Below are 16,729 nucleotides of genomic sequence, written 5' to 3'. Positions count from 1 at the left end.
CCACTACAACAATACGACAACGCCTGCTAATCAACGGAAGATGCGATACAAAAACATTAACGTGGATTTAATGTTGAAGTTAGATCAATAAGCACATTGTATATGTTTTTATTAGGTAAAACACCGATGTATGGTTGTCATTTGGTTTGTTTGTTTTTCAATTTCGCGCAAAGCTACACGAGGTCTATCTGAGCTAGCCGTCCCTAACTTAGCAGTGTAAGACTAAAGGGAAGACACCTGGTCATCATCACCCACTGCCAACACTTGGGTTACTCTTACCAACGAATAGAGAGATTGACCGATACATAATAACGCTTCCACAGCTGAAAGAGCGGATATATTTGATGTGATGGGGGATTCAAATCCGTAACTCTCAGATTACGAGTCGAGCACCCTAACCACCTGGTCATGCCGGGGCCTCTGTCATTTGGATAAGTACTTTCCAACATGCAGACTAAATTTTCAATCTTCTGACACCTACATCATGATACCGTTCACGTGTGTGTGTGTGTGTGAACATATATCGAACAGAATCTCCAAACAGTAACAGTCTTCAAAATATTTCTTTATAAATTAGTAGTTTCTAAGGACTGACTTCAGGTAAACGTTATTCTCTTGACAACATGGCTAAATTACAGACACTTAGTGGGTAGGAGTCTTATAAATGAAATGGCTTTCAACGTATTCAAAATATACAGTAATGTGAAAAAATTAGGACACCCTATAAAAGCCTGTGTATTTTTGTAATATTTTTAGGTATATAAATATTTAATCTCAATTTTAACAATACTGAGAGATTATAGGAATATAATTAAACAATTAAAACTGAAGAAAAGACTTTTCAAGATCTTCTGTAAATGTAATTTACAAAAATGCATATTCTAACTGAGGAAAAAGTTAGGACACCCTACCCCCTAATAACTAGTGTTACCCCCTTTGGCTGAAATAACTGCAGTGAGACGCTTCTTGTAGTCATCTACCAGTCTCTGACATCGGTCTGAAGAAAGTTTGCCCCACTCCTCAATGCAGAATTCTCTTAGCTGTGAGATGTTCGAGGGGTTTCTTGCATGTACAGCCCGTTTCAAGTCACCCCACAGCATCTCAATGGGATTAAGATCTGGGCTTTGACTCGGCCATTCCAGAACTCTCCATTTCTCAGTTTTCAGCCAGTCCTTGGTGGATTTACTGGTATGTTTTGGGTCATTGTCGTGTTGCAGAGACCAGTTCCGCTTCATCTTTAATTTTCTTACAGATGGTCTCACATGATCCTCAAACACCCTTTGATACACAGTAGAATTCATGGTGGATTCTATGATTGTGAGCTGTTCAGATCCTGCTGCAGCAAAGCAGCCCTAAACCATGACACTTTCATCTCCATGCTTCACAGTTGATATGAGGTTCTTTTCCTGGAATGCTGTATTTGGTTTACGCCAAACATGTCCTCTGTTCTGGTGTCCAAATAATGCAATTTTGGACTCATCTGTCCAAAGAACATTATTCCAGAAGTCCTGGTCTTTGTCTACATTCTCTCTGGCAAACTTCAGTCTGGCTTTGATGTGTCCCATAGAGAGCAAAGGTTTCCTCTTTGCACACCTCCCATGCAAATTACACTTGTGCAGTCTCTTTCTGATTGTAGAGGCATGCACTTTCACATCAACAGTAGTCAGAGCCTGCTGTAGGTCCCGTGATGATATTTTATGGTTTTTGGAGACCTCTTTTAGCATTTTGCGGTCTGCTCTCGGGGTGAACTTGCTTGGACGACCAGACCTGGACATGTTGGCAATTGTTTTGAAAGCCCTCCACTTGTTGACTATTTTCCAGATGGTGGAATGGCTGATTTCAAAATCTTTTGAGATCTTTTTAAATCCCTTACCAGACTCATAAGCTGCTATAATTTTCTTTCTGAAGGCCTCAGACAGCTCTTTCGCTCTCACCATGAAAACACACCATCACTTCAACAGTCAGGAGCACACTAAACTAAATGTCTGAGGTTTAAATAGGGCAAGACTCATTCAAAATGCTGAGTAACGATCTTCTAATCATGTGCACCTGGTGTGATACACCTGTGTGTGAGTTGAGCCATTTTATGTGGGTATAAATGTTAGGGTGTCTTAACAATTTCCTCAGTTAAAATATGCATTTTTGTAGAATTACATTTACAGAAGATCTTGAAAAGTCTTTTCTTCAGTTTCAATTGTTTAGTTATATTCCTACAATCTCTCAGTATTGTTGAAATTGAGATTAAATACCTATATATCCAAAAATATTACAAAAATACACAGGCTTTCATAGGGTATCTTAATTTTTTCACATGACTTACTGTTTACATTAACAATAAAATGCAAGTGAGCTTAAAATATTCGTATTTGGAGCTATCATTCTTAATTTCAAACTCACTATGTTATTAGTATTATAAATTACTACAGCAGTTATTTTGTAGGTCACCTATTTAAAAAATAAAAAACAGTGATTTGTAGAATGTCCTAATAATTAAACGTTTGTTTATGGTACATGAACAATTATATGCAATGTGTGAATTTTTTTTTATTCATCCTTCACAGCAGAAGTTTTTTTTTTTTAACCAAACAGGACTTGAATGTACTACATCAATGCCTACCATACCAAGATTGCATTTCTTTATTGTTAAAAACAATCGTACATTTTTATATGTTGACATTCTCGCAATAACTTATGTCTGTAAAGCAACTAGAAAGCCAGAAAATGTTTTATATTCGTACGAACGGGATATGATCATGTTCAATGGGCATGAGTCAAACTTATGACAACACACAGAGCGGTAAATCCCGGAAGTTAACCGCACGAAATAAATTATTGGTTCCTGTCTTAATGTTTGAAATAGTTCTAGTTAATAACTTAGTTAGAGCTGACGAGACCAGAAGGAAAGACAACTACCAACAGTAACCACCATCAAAGTCTTTAGCTCCTCTTCACTGCTCAGATATTATGATTTGACTGTCACACTTATTGAGCACCCACGGTCTCAAAGTGCTGAACGTAATTTTTTTTTTCAGCATCGCGTCGTGAACCCTCTGGTTTATAGTTTGTATACGCTATCGACACTCTCACACCAAAGCAACTGGCAAAATATTAAATTGTACTTGTTTGAAACACTGTCATGGTCTTTAAACAAAGCAAAAACAACATTATCAGATTTTCATCACTTTGGTGCTGATCTAATCGAACTAAGCCACACTGTAATTAACTAAGCTGTTTTTTTCGCTTTAATAGTTTTAAAATAAAAGTGAAAGAAGGAAATTCATATAATATCTTTGTTAGAAGTGATATGGATTTTCTTCCTTTAAGGCTGTAGAACTTTACACACGCATTTAACATTCTTCTAATAAATACTGCAAGGACTTCTGTTACAAACTAAATGATATTTTTATTTATGATACAAACTTTTAGACGAGGACTGTTTAAAATATTTTAACTCAAGAAGTTTGTAATATTATTATATTTTATTTTAAGCGGTTTCCATAAGGACAGTTTTATACTTTACTGTTCGTGTACATTAATACGAGTTGCTTTGATCATTACGAAGTGTAAACGAATTAAAAATGGTGGATCATTTTAATTCAAACAAAACTCTTTCAACAATCAAAATCGAAAAACAAGAATTAGCCCACAAAATACGATTGCAATTGCAGTAGGTGTTTGAAGTCATAGAAAAAAAACACAAATTAACAGTTCAGATCACTGAATAAACCAAATTATATTCATATTTTAGTTTTAATGTTTTACGAAGATAGTCAAAATAACCACTAAAATCTCAGACACGTTAAATGGTAAGGTGTGAAAACAGTAAAAATAATTCCAAACGTGATAGCTGTTTTTATTTTAATATATATATATAAACTTTCAACGATCATGCCACTGACCATTTTGGTTTTATGGTAATATTAGTTATAAATCCTCAACACAGGTTGTTTCTGACGAGGTCATGGTGAAGATGGTATTGATATAACAATGCAAGAAAATGCTTCACTTTGTGAAATTACAATTAATAGTTGCTGGTCTTCTGTACATGAATTTACCTGATCAAATCAGGTACACCAGTTTCAACTCTATTAAGAACAATATACGTTAACATTAGAACATTACCGTTCATGATCTTTATAAGGCATAGACATATTAAAAGCTTGTAAGAATAAAGTGTGGAAAATGACGGTCACACAAAGTTCTGAACACACACAAGTGATGACTTACCTCTGTTAGCTTCGCTAAGCAAGTCGCTCGAGCACCACTTGTAGCAATGCTTTTCCCAAACTTCAGAGCCCAATATTTCACCCTGTGAAGGAAAACAACAAAAAAGAAATTTCCAACAAAAGTCTATAATTTGCTAATGACATGAAATATATACATATATGTACGAGATATTATATGGTACAAAAAACAAGCAAAACAGAAAAAAGTATATGTACAGTAATCTACAAAGGTAGGAGACATGGAGTGACGATACTCAGTTTAAGGTCTGCTGCCTTGGAATGGAGTTAATTACCTAAAAAGTGCACAATGTAGTTTTGTTGTTTCAAGTTTATATATCATCTCCAGAATTTTATTTCTAGTTGCTTTTGTTGCTGGGTTATGTTCTGTTTTTCTTCCATAAAAGGAAATACAACTAGACTCAAAAATGTCTACATTTATCAAAGGTAAGGGGAGAGGACATGTTTTTTAATCTTTATATACTATAAAAGAAAGGATGGACAAAAAGGAGAACCTCGCCTTTCTCTCCTATTGCCAAAAACAAAAGGAGGGCGTAACTTTCAATCTTCTCTCCAGAAAAGAAAGAAGGAGCTCTTGTTTTCTTGTCTTGTGTATCGTTAGTGGACGTAAAGAGTGAACTTTAGATTTTTACTTCAAGTATCACACAGAAGTAACGGCTAAAACGACGTAAACAGCTCTTTCCTTTCAACTTAACGACGGCTGACACTAAGACAGTCAAAAAGACTTAAAAAACATGACGTGAACCTCTTAAAGTAACTAATTTTTTCACGTTTCAAGTTTACATATAGGTTTGAAAGTTGTTACTAAGAGAGACCAAATTAATACAACTACTATTACTTGAGTAAGAAATAAATAAAGAAGCATTCATCTAAAGAACGAAGAGATGTAAAGATGTAGTTTTTATTGTTACGACGAGAGTAAAAACAGTTTTTTTTTAATGCTGTAATTAGAACAGTTGAATGGATCTAATTTGTTTGTTTATAGGCTGAAAATACCAGTATGTCCTAGCTTTATTTCAGACTATTTTTTGAAATAAACGTTGTGGGTTATTTCAGTGCTTTTGGTGTTTGTTCTGATGTCACAGACAGGAACACATTTTATTCACCCCAATACACGTGTTTATAAAATATCATAATCATGCAACCCTTAAGTACGCACTTTCTTCCAACCCGCCTTCATGTGATGAGAGCTTATAACGATAAAATCGGGTTTTGATACTCACAATGAGCAGACCATAAACAGCCCATTGTATAAGATTTGTGTTTTACAATAAACAAAGAAAAAACATCCTTCCCGTGTGCCATATAGCGGCCGCTTATGATTTTATGTTTTACACCTTTGGTTTTATAAACGTTCACTTTATAGATGGAACAAAATTAAATTAGTATATAGCTGAAGAAAAATGCTGACAACGAGTCATTTTAAATGTTGACGCATTATCAGAAAATCTATGTAATTTGTGCAGAAACGGGAAAAAGTCAAAGTATTTGTTTAAATTTTAAACAACGGACGCCTCAATAAAAGTGCGACATTGAGAAAACTGGTTCGCCAAGAGCTATAATGTGAAAGCATGTAACTTACATTCTGTAGCCAGTTTTGAGAGCAATAGTCTAGATGTGTATGCTTGTAAACAGTTGCGTAAGTAGACCATTTCCAGTTATGACAAAAGAAACAAATTTATAACGTAAAGCATATGACATCATAGTATTTAATAGTACTAAAATCCCGTAGAAAATGGCGATACCTTACAAATAAACAGGTAGTGTGAACATAACATCAGTAAAACACGGGATCGATTGCATACTGAATTGTATTAGAGTTCGAGTCTTCATGTGCACAAGTGTTCTCGTCCAATTAGAATTGCTCGTCGGACAATAATCTATATTATTCTTAATATTTCGCGATTTTTGATTTAGAAAACACACTATGAACTAAATTATCCAAAAGCGTTCGTTTGTTTGTTTTTTAATTTCGCCTAAAGCTACACGAGGGCTATCTGCGCTAGCCGTATCTAATTTAACATTGTAAAACTAGAGGAAAGGTAGCTAATCACCACCAACCACCGCCAACGTTTGGGCTACTCTTTTTTTTTTTATCAACGAATTTTGGGATTGACCGTCGTATTATAACGCCCCCACGGCTGAAAGGGCGATCACGTTTGATGCGACGGGGATTCGAACCCGCGATCCTCAGATTACGAGTCGTACGCATTAACATCGTTCGTAAATAATGTATCTGTGGATCACAACAAGTACATAATACCGTTAAACTAACACAAAATGTTATTGTCCATCCCTATGATTGATGTAATCGCTGCCCTTAATTTAAATAAAATAATCTGAAAAAGTAAAAACTAATAATCTTCCTGTTCAAATGCTAGAAATAAAAACTATCATACATGCATCAAGCATACATCGCCTCTCGTTTTACTGAACTACGTCATTCAGTAGGACCACAAGACGGGGTGAGAAAATAGCAGTCGAAAATCATTTTTGTTTGAAGTAAAGTTCATCTACGAATCTACTAAACAACCACACTAGGCCTAACCTCTACTGCATTACTCTTAAGAACATCAATTGAATTGGATGATAACCATATCTATAAAGTTTAGAATCTAAAAATATAGAAATAAAAGGACTAATTCAATCACAAAAACTGAGACAATTTTTGACTTAAACTCGTTATATTTTGAGGGTGGGTATTACTGTTCACACCATTTATATAATTCCATTGTCTAATAACTTCCCTTACACATCAAATTGTTCGTAAAACAGTATTATTTAAATCTCAAATACGCAGAAATAAGTAAGGTTGGTAGCTCACATAACAGAGTACAGAAAACACACATAGAACTTTATTCTGATTAACTTATATTTGACTAATGGCTCTAAAAATTTTGAAACTTCGTGTCTGAAATTAAAAATGAACATCTGCTTAAATGCCACAGTCATGATGGGCGTTCTAAGGTGGACGTTTGACCTCCCGAAACACATGCTCATAGCTTTCAAATCATAAAATAGTATTTTTAAAAGAAATCACCGGCTGAACGGATTCGTTATGACAAATTCCAATCGTCAAGAAGTTTATATAAATTTTCTAGCAGGTGGCGTTTCCTGCAGTAATTTATTGTTATGCTATAAAACTAGCCACTAACTGAGTGCATTACTTACTATGTTGAAAATAAAGAACCGTTTTGTAATAAAAACCAGAATTTCACAAGAGTAAAAAATCCTTACATTTTATCCGTATTTGGTATTGAGCTAAGAATAATGAACAGTATACATCAACCATAAACAACCACGTTAGTTAGGCCGACATTTTCTCACAACGTTGGAATGTTTGGTTGTCATGAGTGACATTTCTATAGCTCAGGCAGGAGAAGGTTATTCCGAACTTCGTGATATAAAGTACGTTCAACAGCAATTATCCAACAAAACAGTAACTGTTCTAACACAACTTATAAAGGCACGCATACACACGCACCGTTTTGGTTTTTGTTGTTGTTCCAACCGCGGAGAATGTTAACAAGAGATGAAGTTATTGAGTTTAATTATGTAAATAATACGTTAGTTGTTACAACTCATATCACGAGCCAACGACTTATTTTCTCTAAAATCTCTTTCAACAAAATAACTAGTTTTCTCTTAACATCCCCAATAAGCTAGGCTGCAACATTCAACTCGACAACGGTTTGTTCATGAACTTTAATAAGAGTACAACTTCTCGTTGAATGGAAACAGGATGAATTCGGCTTCTAAACTTTAGGGTTACTATAGGTACTTCTGCAGTGCTTTACAAAGGGAAGCATAGCCCTGTAGCAAAGCTCCGAGCTTTGCAGTTTGAAGAGTTATGTAAAAAGCCTCAGTAGAAAGGCGAAATGTCGTCTTTTTCAAACAGGACTGCATATCATCTAATATTTTCAAATCTAATAGTTCATTTAATTCTCTCAAATTGTTTTATAATATATATTTATTCTGTAATGCGTGTACATTCTAATACTTACTACTACTTAAGTAACTGGTCAAAGTAATATCATTCTTACAACAGAAGAAAAAAACAAAACACTACCGACCTTTAGATAATTGTTTTTCAAACAGTTGCACTCTTCAGCTGTTTATAGTAACAATGGCTAGTTCTGAACACAATTCTAACCATCATTTAGTTTTAAAATTTGCTAGGTAGTTGTTATTAAATAAACAGGTTGAAACACCGTAATTTCTTATTCTGTATTTTTCTTAATAGCCTTATCCTCGCTTTTCTGTTAGCAAATACACGTTTAAGAAAGTTTGTTTGTTCTATTTGTTTTTCTGAATTTCTAGGAAAGCTACTCGAGAGTTATCTGCGCTAGTCATCACCACCCACCACCAACTCTTGGGCTACTCTTTTAACAACGAATAGTGGGATTGACCGTCACATTATAACGCCCCACGAATGAATGGGCGAGCATATTTGGTATGACCGAAATTCAAACCCGCGACCCTCAGATTACAAGTCGAACGCCTTAACCAACCTGGCCATGCCGGGCCCTTTTGAGAAAGTGAAATGAGCAGTGTCCAATGCTGGACTACCTGTAAATCATCTCTTGTCGTGTCAGTATCTACACGTTCGTACATTTTAATCTTAATTTTCCGCTCGTCATTCTAATTCCTCATTAAATTCATAATTATAATTAATAATAACCACTATTGAAAAGTAAGTTTGACGTGTAGATCACAACTAAATAGACACGTGTGAATCGTTTAAACAATTTCTACATTACAACCTGGTCATGCAACAGAGCTGACAATCAGAACGCATCGAACCATCAATTGAATTCCCTTGTTGATAGCGGAATTTTCAGCGGTAATAATAATAATAATAATACATCGCGAGCTTCGGTTAAATTTGGTAATGTAGGTTAGGCCAAAATCCAAAATAATCTTATCTTTAAATCTCAAGTACAAACATTGTCAAATATTATTAAAATAACATTTTATGAAACTAACTATCAACATTAATGGATCAAGTCATTTCTAATAACTCAAACGAAAACATCAGCCGTTCGCTCTCCATATCCTGATAGGTTAAAACATTTAAAACGTACGCGTATTTTCAATAAATAACATTTAACAACAAAAACTGAGGGAGTGACTGATAAAAATAACAATCAATATTTATGATACAAAAAATATCCACCTCTCCACAGAATAACCATCGTTATCGAAATGATTTATAAAAATTCGAATAGTTGGTTCATACTTTTTAAATTAACACTAGAAGTTTGATTTTGTGGGTAAAAGATAATCCGCTATCATCGAGTGGGAAAGTTGACTATTGGGATATACAAAGTTAAACGAAGGACTATCTGTGCTCTTCCCACAGCGAGTATCGTAACCTGATTTTCAGAGTAATAAAAGTGACTGTTGGAAAAAAAAAGTTACACAAATAGCTGTTTGTACTCTTCACATCGCGAGTATCGAAACCCGATTTTTACTACTGAGCCAACCGGAGGCAAGAGAAAATTGTCAATGTACATTACTTCCTATTATATCAGTACACGTGTTTCATGTGTAACAAAATATTGGATTTCATGTAGTTTTTACTGTGTAAAACAACTGTTACTATGTAGTTTTGTTTACTATGTATAACAACTGTTACATATGCAACCAATGTAATTTTGTTTACTGGATATAGCTGTTTCATATATTATTATTATTGTGTTGTACATAGTTTTTTTACTGTGTATAACAAAGGTGACAAATGCAATCAATGTAATTTTGTTTATTGTGTATAAAAACTCGTATATTACAAAAGTGTTACATTTGCAGCATGTAACAAATATTTCATGTGTATCAACGTATTTTTTGTTCTGTATGCGACAAGAACGGTCCCTTCGATACATTTCTTCCCACGTGTGGCGGAATCGATTTTACTGCTTACTTCGGGTGTTTCCGCTGTGCATATTGTCAGAATGATCAAACCAACTGGCTATTGCTTGCAATAAAGTTAACCCTGACATTAGGCCTACTAGCTGCAATTTGCACATCCAATTAAGCTTGTCGTTCCTTTATAGTTTCATCTAAATGTGTTGTTCATCATTCACTGAATTGCTTTTTAAATGTCTAACATTTTATCGATTCTAGACCAGAGATAGGTTAAAGAAGCTGTTTTATTGATTCTTCCAACTTGACAAAAAATAAACGAAACTACGCTTACACATGTGGAAAATGTCAACTCGAAATCACATAATTTTCGTCTTCAATCTTGTCCTAATGGAGTTCTGATGATCTCATACATATAATCAAAATATGTAACATGGTATAAAATAAAATATTAACTCCTCCAAAGCCATCTCCAAGTCTGATGAATGTTTATATTTATTTCATATAACCAGGAACTACAGAGTTTTATAAGAAAAATAAAGTGATTTTTTAAAAAAGTTTACTTTTGTGCACAGAAGCCGTTGAAGCAAATATAAAATGAATTACAAGAATTATAAAAACTGGTAAGTGATAAGATTTCTTTAATTAAATACTCGTGTGATTCTTTGTTAAATAATTTAACGGTAATGTTTTTAATGCAATTATTCTAAAAAGCACATTTTCAAACACCGGCACCATGTTCCTTCCAGACAATGTTCAGAAGACAATGTTCCTTACAGACAATGTTCAGAAGACAATGTTCCTTACAGACAATGTTCAGGACACAGAGAGAACTAAACACGTAAATAACACGCTTCTATTTCAAACATAACACATAAAAGCCCACGTCAGATTCTTATAAAATATTTCTCGACAACTCCATGATGTTCATCACGATTGCTCTTAAATGAACCTTCAACGCACGCGATTTTTTCGCGTGCTAATAGTTCACCCATGTGACTCGTTTCCTCTATTTTCGTTGAACGAAAAACGATAAACCTTTTATTTAAAAGACATAAAATAAAAACAATATTTCCTCGTTCTTAACACACACACACACACACACACATTTGTTCACAATTTCTTCCAATTCACATTCGACCAATGGTCGATTCTTTGTATGTAAACTCAAAAGAAACAAATAGCAGCAGCTCAGGAGTGACGTCATTAACATTATTTATTCACAGTGCTACAAACTCCCCATACCCATTTATTATCAAGTTTATTTGTTTACGTAGGGACAGGAAATAAGAAACTATCGAATGAATTTTCAAATATTTACCTACAAAACACACGCGAGCGCGCGCTCAATGCTTTCTCTAAAAACTTGAGACATTTTATAATTCAACACAATAGTTTTCCTGCATCTTTGTTAAAAGCACATTTTGTAATTCTACGCAGCAGTTTTCCTGCATCTTTGTTTAAAGCACATTTTGTAATTCTACGCAGTTCCTTTCCTGCATCTTTGTTTAAAGTACATTTTGTAATTCTACGCAGTTCCTTTCCTGCATCTTTGTTAAAAGTACATTTTGTAATTCTACGCAGTTCCTTTCCTGCATCTTTGTTAAAAGTACATTTTGTAATTCTACGCAGTTCCTTTCCTGCATCTTTGTTAAAAGTACATTTTGTAATTCTACGCAGTTCCTTTCCTGCATCTTTGTTAAAAGTACATTTTGTAATTCTACGCAGTTCCTTTCCTGCATCTTTGTTAAAAGTACATTTTGTAATTCTACGCAGTTCCTTTCCTGCATCTTTGTTAAAAGTACATTTTGTAATTCTACGCAGTTCCTTTCCTGCATCTTTGTTAAAAGTACATTTTGTAATTCTACGCAGTTCCTTTCCTGCATCTTTGTTAAAAGTACATTTTGTAATTCTACGCAGTTCCTTTCCTGCATCTTTGTTAAAAGTACATTTTGTAATTCTACGCAGTTCCTTTCCTGCATCTTTGTTAAAAGTACATTTTGTAATTCTACGCAGTTCCTTTCCTGCATCTTTGTTAAAAGTACATTTTGTAATTCTACGCAGTTCCTTTCCTGCATCTTTGTTAAAAGTACATTTTGTAATTCTACGCAGTTCCTTTCCTGCATCTTTGTTAAAAGTACATTTTGTAATTCTACGCAGTTCCTTTCCTGCATCTTTGTTAAAACTACATTTTGTAATTCTACGCAGTTCCTTTCCTGCATCTTTGTTGAAACTACATTTTGTAATTTTACGCAGTTCCTTTCCTGCATCTTTGTTAAAACTACATTTTGTAATTTTACACAGTTCCTTTCCTGCATCTTTGTTAAAACTACATTTTGTAATTTTACACAGTTCCTTTCCTGCATCTTTGTTAAAACTACATTTTGTAATTTTACACAGTTCCTTTCCTGCATCTTTGTTAAAACTACATTTTCTAATTTTACACAGTTCCTTTCCTGCATCTTTGTTAAAACTACATTTTCTAATTTTACACAGTTCCTTTCCTGCATCTTTGTTAAAACTACATTTTCTAATTTTACACAGTTCCTTTCCTGCATCTTTGTTAAAACTACATTTTGTAATTTTACACAGTTCCTTTCTTGCATCTTTGTTAAAACTACATTTTGTAATTTTACACAGTTCCTTTCCTGCATCTTTGTTAAAACTACATTTTGTAATTTTACACAGTTCCTTTCTTGCATCTTTGTTAAAACTACATTTTGTATTTTTACACAGTTCCTTTCCTGCATCAGTGTTAAGCAATATTTCTTCATGTTGCAACTGTTCCAGTTATATAATAAATAACCATCTGTTATGCATTTTACGATCGGTATTACTACTCCAGACTTCACGACATATTCACATAAAGTTTTAATATAGTCTATTTGTTCTGCAAATTTTGAAAATCAATTTTATTCCATAATTGATAAATAATATTTTAAATTAATTATTTAACATTGTTTTTGCTCAAAAGACTAACCACGTAATACAATTTTTATACACTATCTATTTTAAGTTACACGCCAAGAACGTAAACAGTACAATTATGCAGTTCGTAAAAGTTGTCTTCATGATAAAAATCCAATAACAAAACTTAAAAGGTGTTAAATTTCATTTGTATAAAATAAAACAACAAAGTCCACTACATGTGACCGTTCCAACAGTGTCCATTTCCTATGTTTGGTTTAACCACTTCACGATCAGTGCAAAAGAGGGAATATTTTCGTTAAAACTTCTGCCAAGTTTGTGAGAAATAAAAAGTGGAGGACAGAACTGGATGAAGTTTAATTCGCGTTAAATTAAAACTATACGGTTTTAAAACTGTGACACGTGTGTACCACAACTTTAACATGACTCCATGGTTATCGCACAACAACTATCCATCTAGTCACGGTCCTTCGTATTCAAAAAACTAAAATCAAAGGTTCAATTCCCCTCCGTGGACACAGTAGATAGCTTGATGTGACTTTAATGTAACAAGACACACACACACTCATTTAACAACTTCAGTAAAGCTATAGATCTAAAACATTCTATAGAGCATAACGTGTTGTTCTGCGAGTTCATGTGTCAGTGCATCTTCCTAGTATCATATGCAATTATAAACAAGGTACACAAACTTTCACTTTCATATGATAACTGTAAGTCATGTTAGTATATATGAAATAACATCGAAATGTACTGATATTCTACAACACTGTCTTCGAACAGAACGTTTTAATATAAGCACATGAGAATATATATCACTAGCTAAAAAATATGGAGTCCTCGTTTCCTTTTTTTAGTATTAAATCCCCTGCTTTTACAGAATATTGGGGGAAAGTCCTTTAAGGCTGTATGACTGAACTGTTATTACATTTACTCTGAACAAGTGGCCCCATTATAAAATGGAACTGAAATTTTAAGAGGTGCAGTAGAACAAAATACCTCTGTGGTCGTTACTATCAGTAACCACGAGAGTAGCAATGGCAGTTATGGGTAAAATTATTATTATCAGTTTGTATGGTCGAAAAGTAGTATCTAAAAACGTCTTTAATGTTCGTCATATAAATGCATATATTTATAATAAAATATATTTCATGTTCATTCAGTGCACGTCACCCTGTCCCTGTGACCTTTACAGCTGTTTAACGGTTTTAAAGAGCATTACGTACTCTGAAAATTACACTACAAAGGCTACATGGTGTCTCAAAATGCAGTTACCAAAAAGAAAGTTGAATAACATTTGTATTATTTGCGATAATAAAATTTAAAACAAAATGTCTTCTGAAGGCGAGTAAATTTATTCTCATTTAATTAATAAACATCTACGTGCCTTTTACCATTAGTTAAAATCAATCTAATTCTGAGTTCACATTATGAGAACACGTTTTTACAGCACAACTGCAGGGGTGTAGCGTCACCAAAGATAGAAGTGCAAAGAGGTTAAATCGAGAGGAACACTTCAAAAGTTGCTATATTACTCAAAAGCAAGATCAATTCTGAAATCCACAACAAAACACATTAGTAAATAACAATAACGATAAATAACATAAGTAATAAAAATAATAAATAAATAAAACTTAGAAGTTGTCATAAGACATTGTTTCGAATTTTGTTTTACCTCAAGTAATTAAAAAAAATTATTTTTCATATATCCATTTCTGGACACCCTGTATATTTAATATTTACCATATAATTTTTATAAGGGTATTTCGTACCATCTTTAAATCAAATTTTCGGTACCAAGCGTACTACGTATTGGTTGAAACTATACTGTACTTTACCATGAAGATGGTTTTGTCGTGATCTCAGTAATATTTGTCTTTTATCCGTCTTATTATTAATGACGTGTCACACACAAAGACACAAACACATATATAATATAAATATATCGTTTCCTGTGTCACAGGTAGTACCTAATCACATACAGTGGTGAAATAAATATTGTAGCACGCCGATATTGATACTGATTTAGCACTGGTGTATCGTATGCATTATGTTGATAGTGAATTCACGTAATATGAAGAATTTTTAGGCTAATAAAATATAAACAAAGTATAAATCTGAAGAAACTCGACTCTTGAAATAAAGATTATGATTGGTCAGTTTACTGGATATTAAAACCTTAGGACTTATATCTTGATCCTCAATGAGACAACGTATACAACAGCCACATACGAAAGGGTTCAGTCTATGTGCATGCACATATACAATAGGAAATAAATCTATTTCCTGAACACATAACTACACATCAAGGAAATAAGCATAGGTTAATCATGGCTGTATTCGTTGAAATAATTTTGACAGTATTTGTACAGCCCATAAAGGATAAAAAGGGAGGTGGGGCAGTACGTAATAACTTCAACTATTTCATTGCTCTAACACGTGTTACGTATTATGATTTATCTCGGCCGAGTCTCCAAATTACGTTACGTATTATGATTTCAAATAGCCAGAAATTTAAATTTGAAGTTAGAAGTTAATTAAATGTCGACATTTATTAATTCTGAGATATTTGCCGACAATATCGATACACGATTTTCTTTCTTAACACAAGTATATTGTACTATATACATAAAGAAAAACAATTTATATTAACAATTAATACAAATAGTTATGACTAGCAATGGTTTATATACAGTAGATTTACGAACAATACTAAGTCTTCTGTTTGGTCTGGAATGCAATATTTTATCGATGAAGAAATTATTTGTCAGTTGATATGGTTACGCTTCGTTTAATGGCTATCTTCACGCCGTTTATTAGTTAATTTTTTCTCCGACGAAGATATTTAATGCCCTCGTAGAAATATTAACGTTCAGATAATGCTCTGAAGTTACAGGGTTTGTATGTTTGAAATCTACAAACGTCCATGGTCAAATATCTTCAGTCTTTCGATTAAGAGGCGTTTATCACAATTACAGCTTCCGAGGCTTATTACAGTTACGATAGAAAGTGTTCGTACCTCTGCGTCATGAGTAGTTTTTTCCCCATAACTTAAAGTATCAAGATTAGGATAATGAAAGTATAGTATATTATAAATATTATACTGACACATCTACATAAATTTTTATGTAAATTGAACAACAAATTTGTTTATAAACAAATAACCAAACATAGGAGGGGCAGAAAGTGTTGTGCATCTACTTTAATGGTCAGTTGTGTAGCCTTTCAGGTGAATTACTTGAAGCAATCTCTCCTCATAGCCCTCCATGATCGTTTGACGGTACTCGACTGGTATTTTCTTCCATTCTTCTTTACAAAAGGACTCCAACTCTTGCAATTTTTCGGATGACGCTGATGAACCCTGGTTTTCAACTCATGCCAAACGTTTTCAATTGGGTTGAAATCGGGTGACTGCGATGGCCACTCCAGAACGCTTATATGGTTCCTCTGCAACCAGGATTGCGCATATTTCGATGTGTGCTTAGGGTCATTGTCGTGCTGGAAGATCCAACGACGCCCAAGCCGCAAGTTCCGAGCATCATTCTTGATATAAGTGCCTAATATATCAACGTACTCTTCTTTTTTAATGATTCCGTTAACGCGGAAGACTGCCTACACCAGAAGAGTTGAAGGAACCCCATAGCATGATCGAGCCACCTCCGTGTTTAACTGTAGGGACGGTGTTCTTTGGAAGA

General features: G+C 33.9%; 1 protein-coding gene across 4 annotated transcripts in view; it reads right to left on the bottom strand.

Annotated features, from left to right (window-relative positions):
* Positions 1–16,729, bottom strand: part of LOC143226466 (voltage-dependent calcium channel subunit alpha-2/delta-3-like) — a 225,250-nt gene that overhangs the window by 141,476 nt on the left and 67,045 nt on the right. For all 4 annotated transcript variants that reach the window (XM_076457479.1, XM_076457480.1, XM_076457481.1 and 1 more), the window contains exon 2: positions 4,228–4,309. In XM_076457479.1, the coding sequence (XP_076313594.1) occupies positions 4,228–4,309 (82 nt within the window). The remainder of the gene's footprint in view (positions 1–4,227; positions 4,310–16,729) is intronic.

The sequence above is a fragment of the Tachypleus tridentatus genome, chromosome 9 (assembly GCF_004210375.1).
Source record: "Tachypleus tridentatus isolate NWPU-2018 chromosome 9, ASM421037v1, whole genome shotgun sequence".
In the NCBI taxonomy this organism is placed as follows: Eukaryota; Metazoa; Arthropoda; class Merostomata; order Xiphosura; family Limulidae; genus Tachypleus; species Tachypleus tridentatus.
The sequence above is the reverse complement of the archived record's forward strand: the minus strand, read 5'-3'. Positions and strand labels throughout refer to the sequence as shown.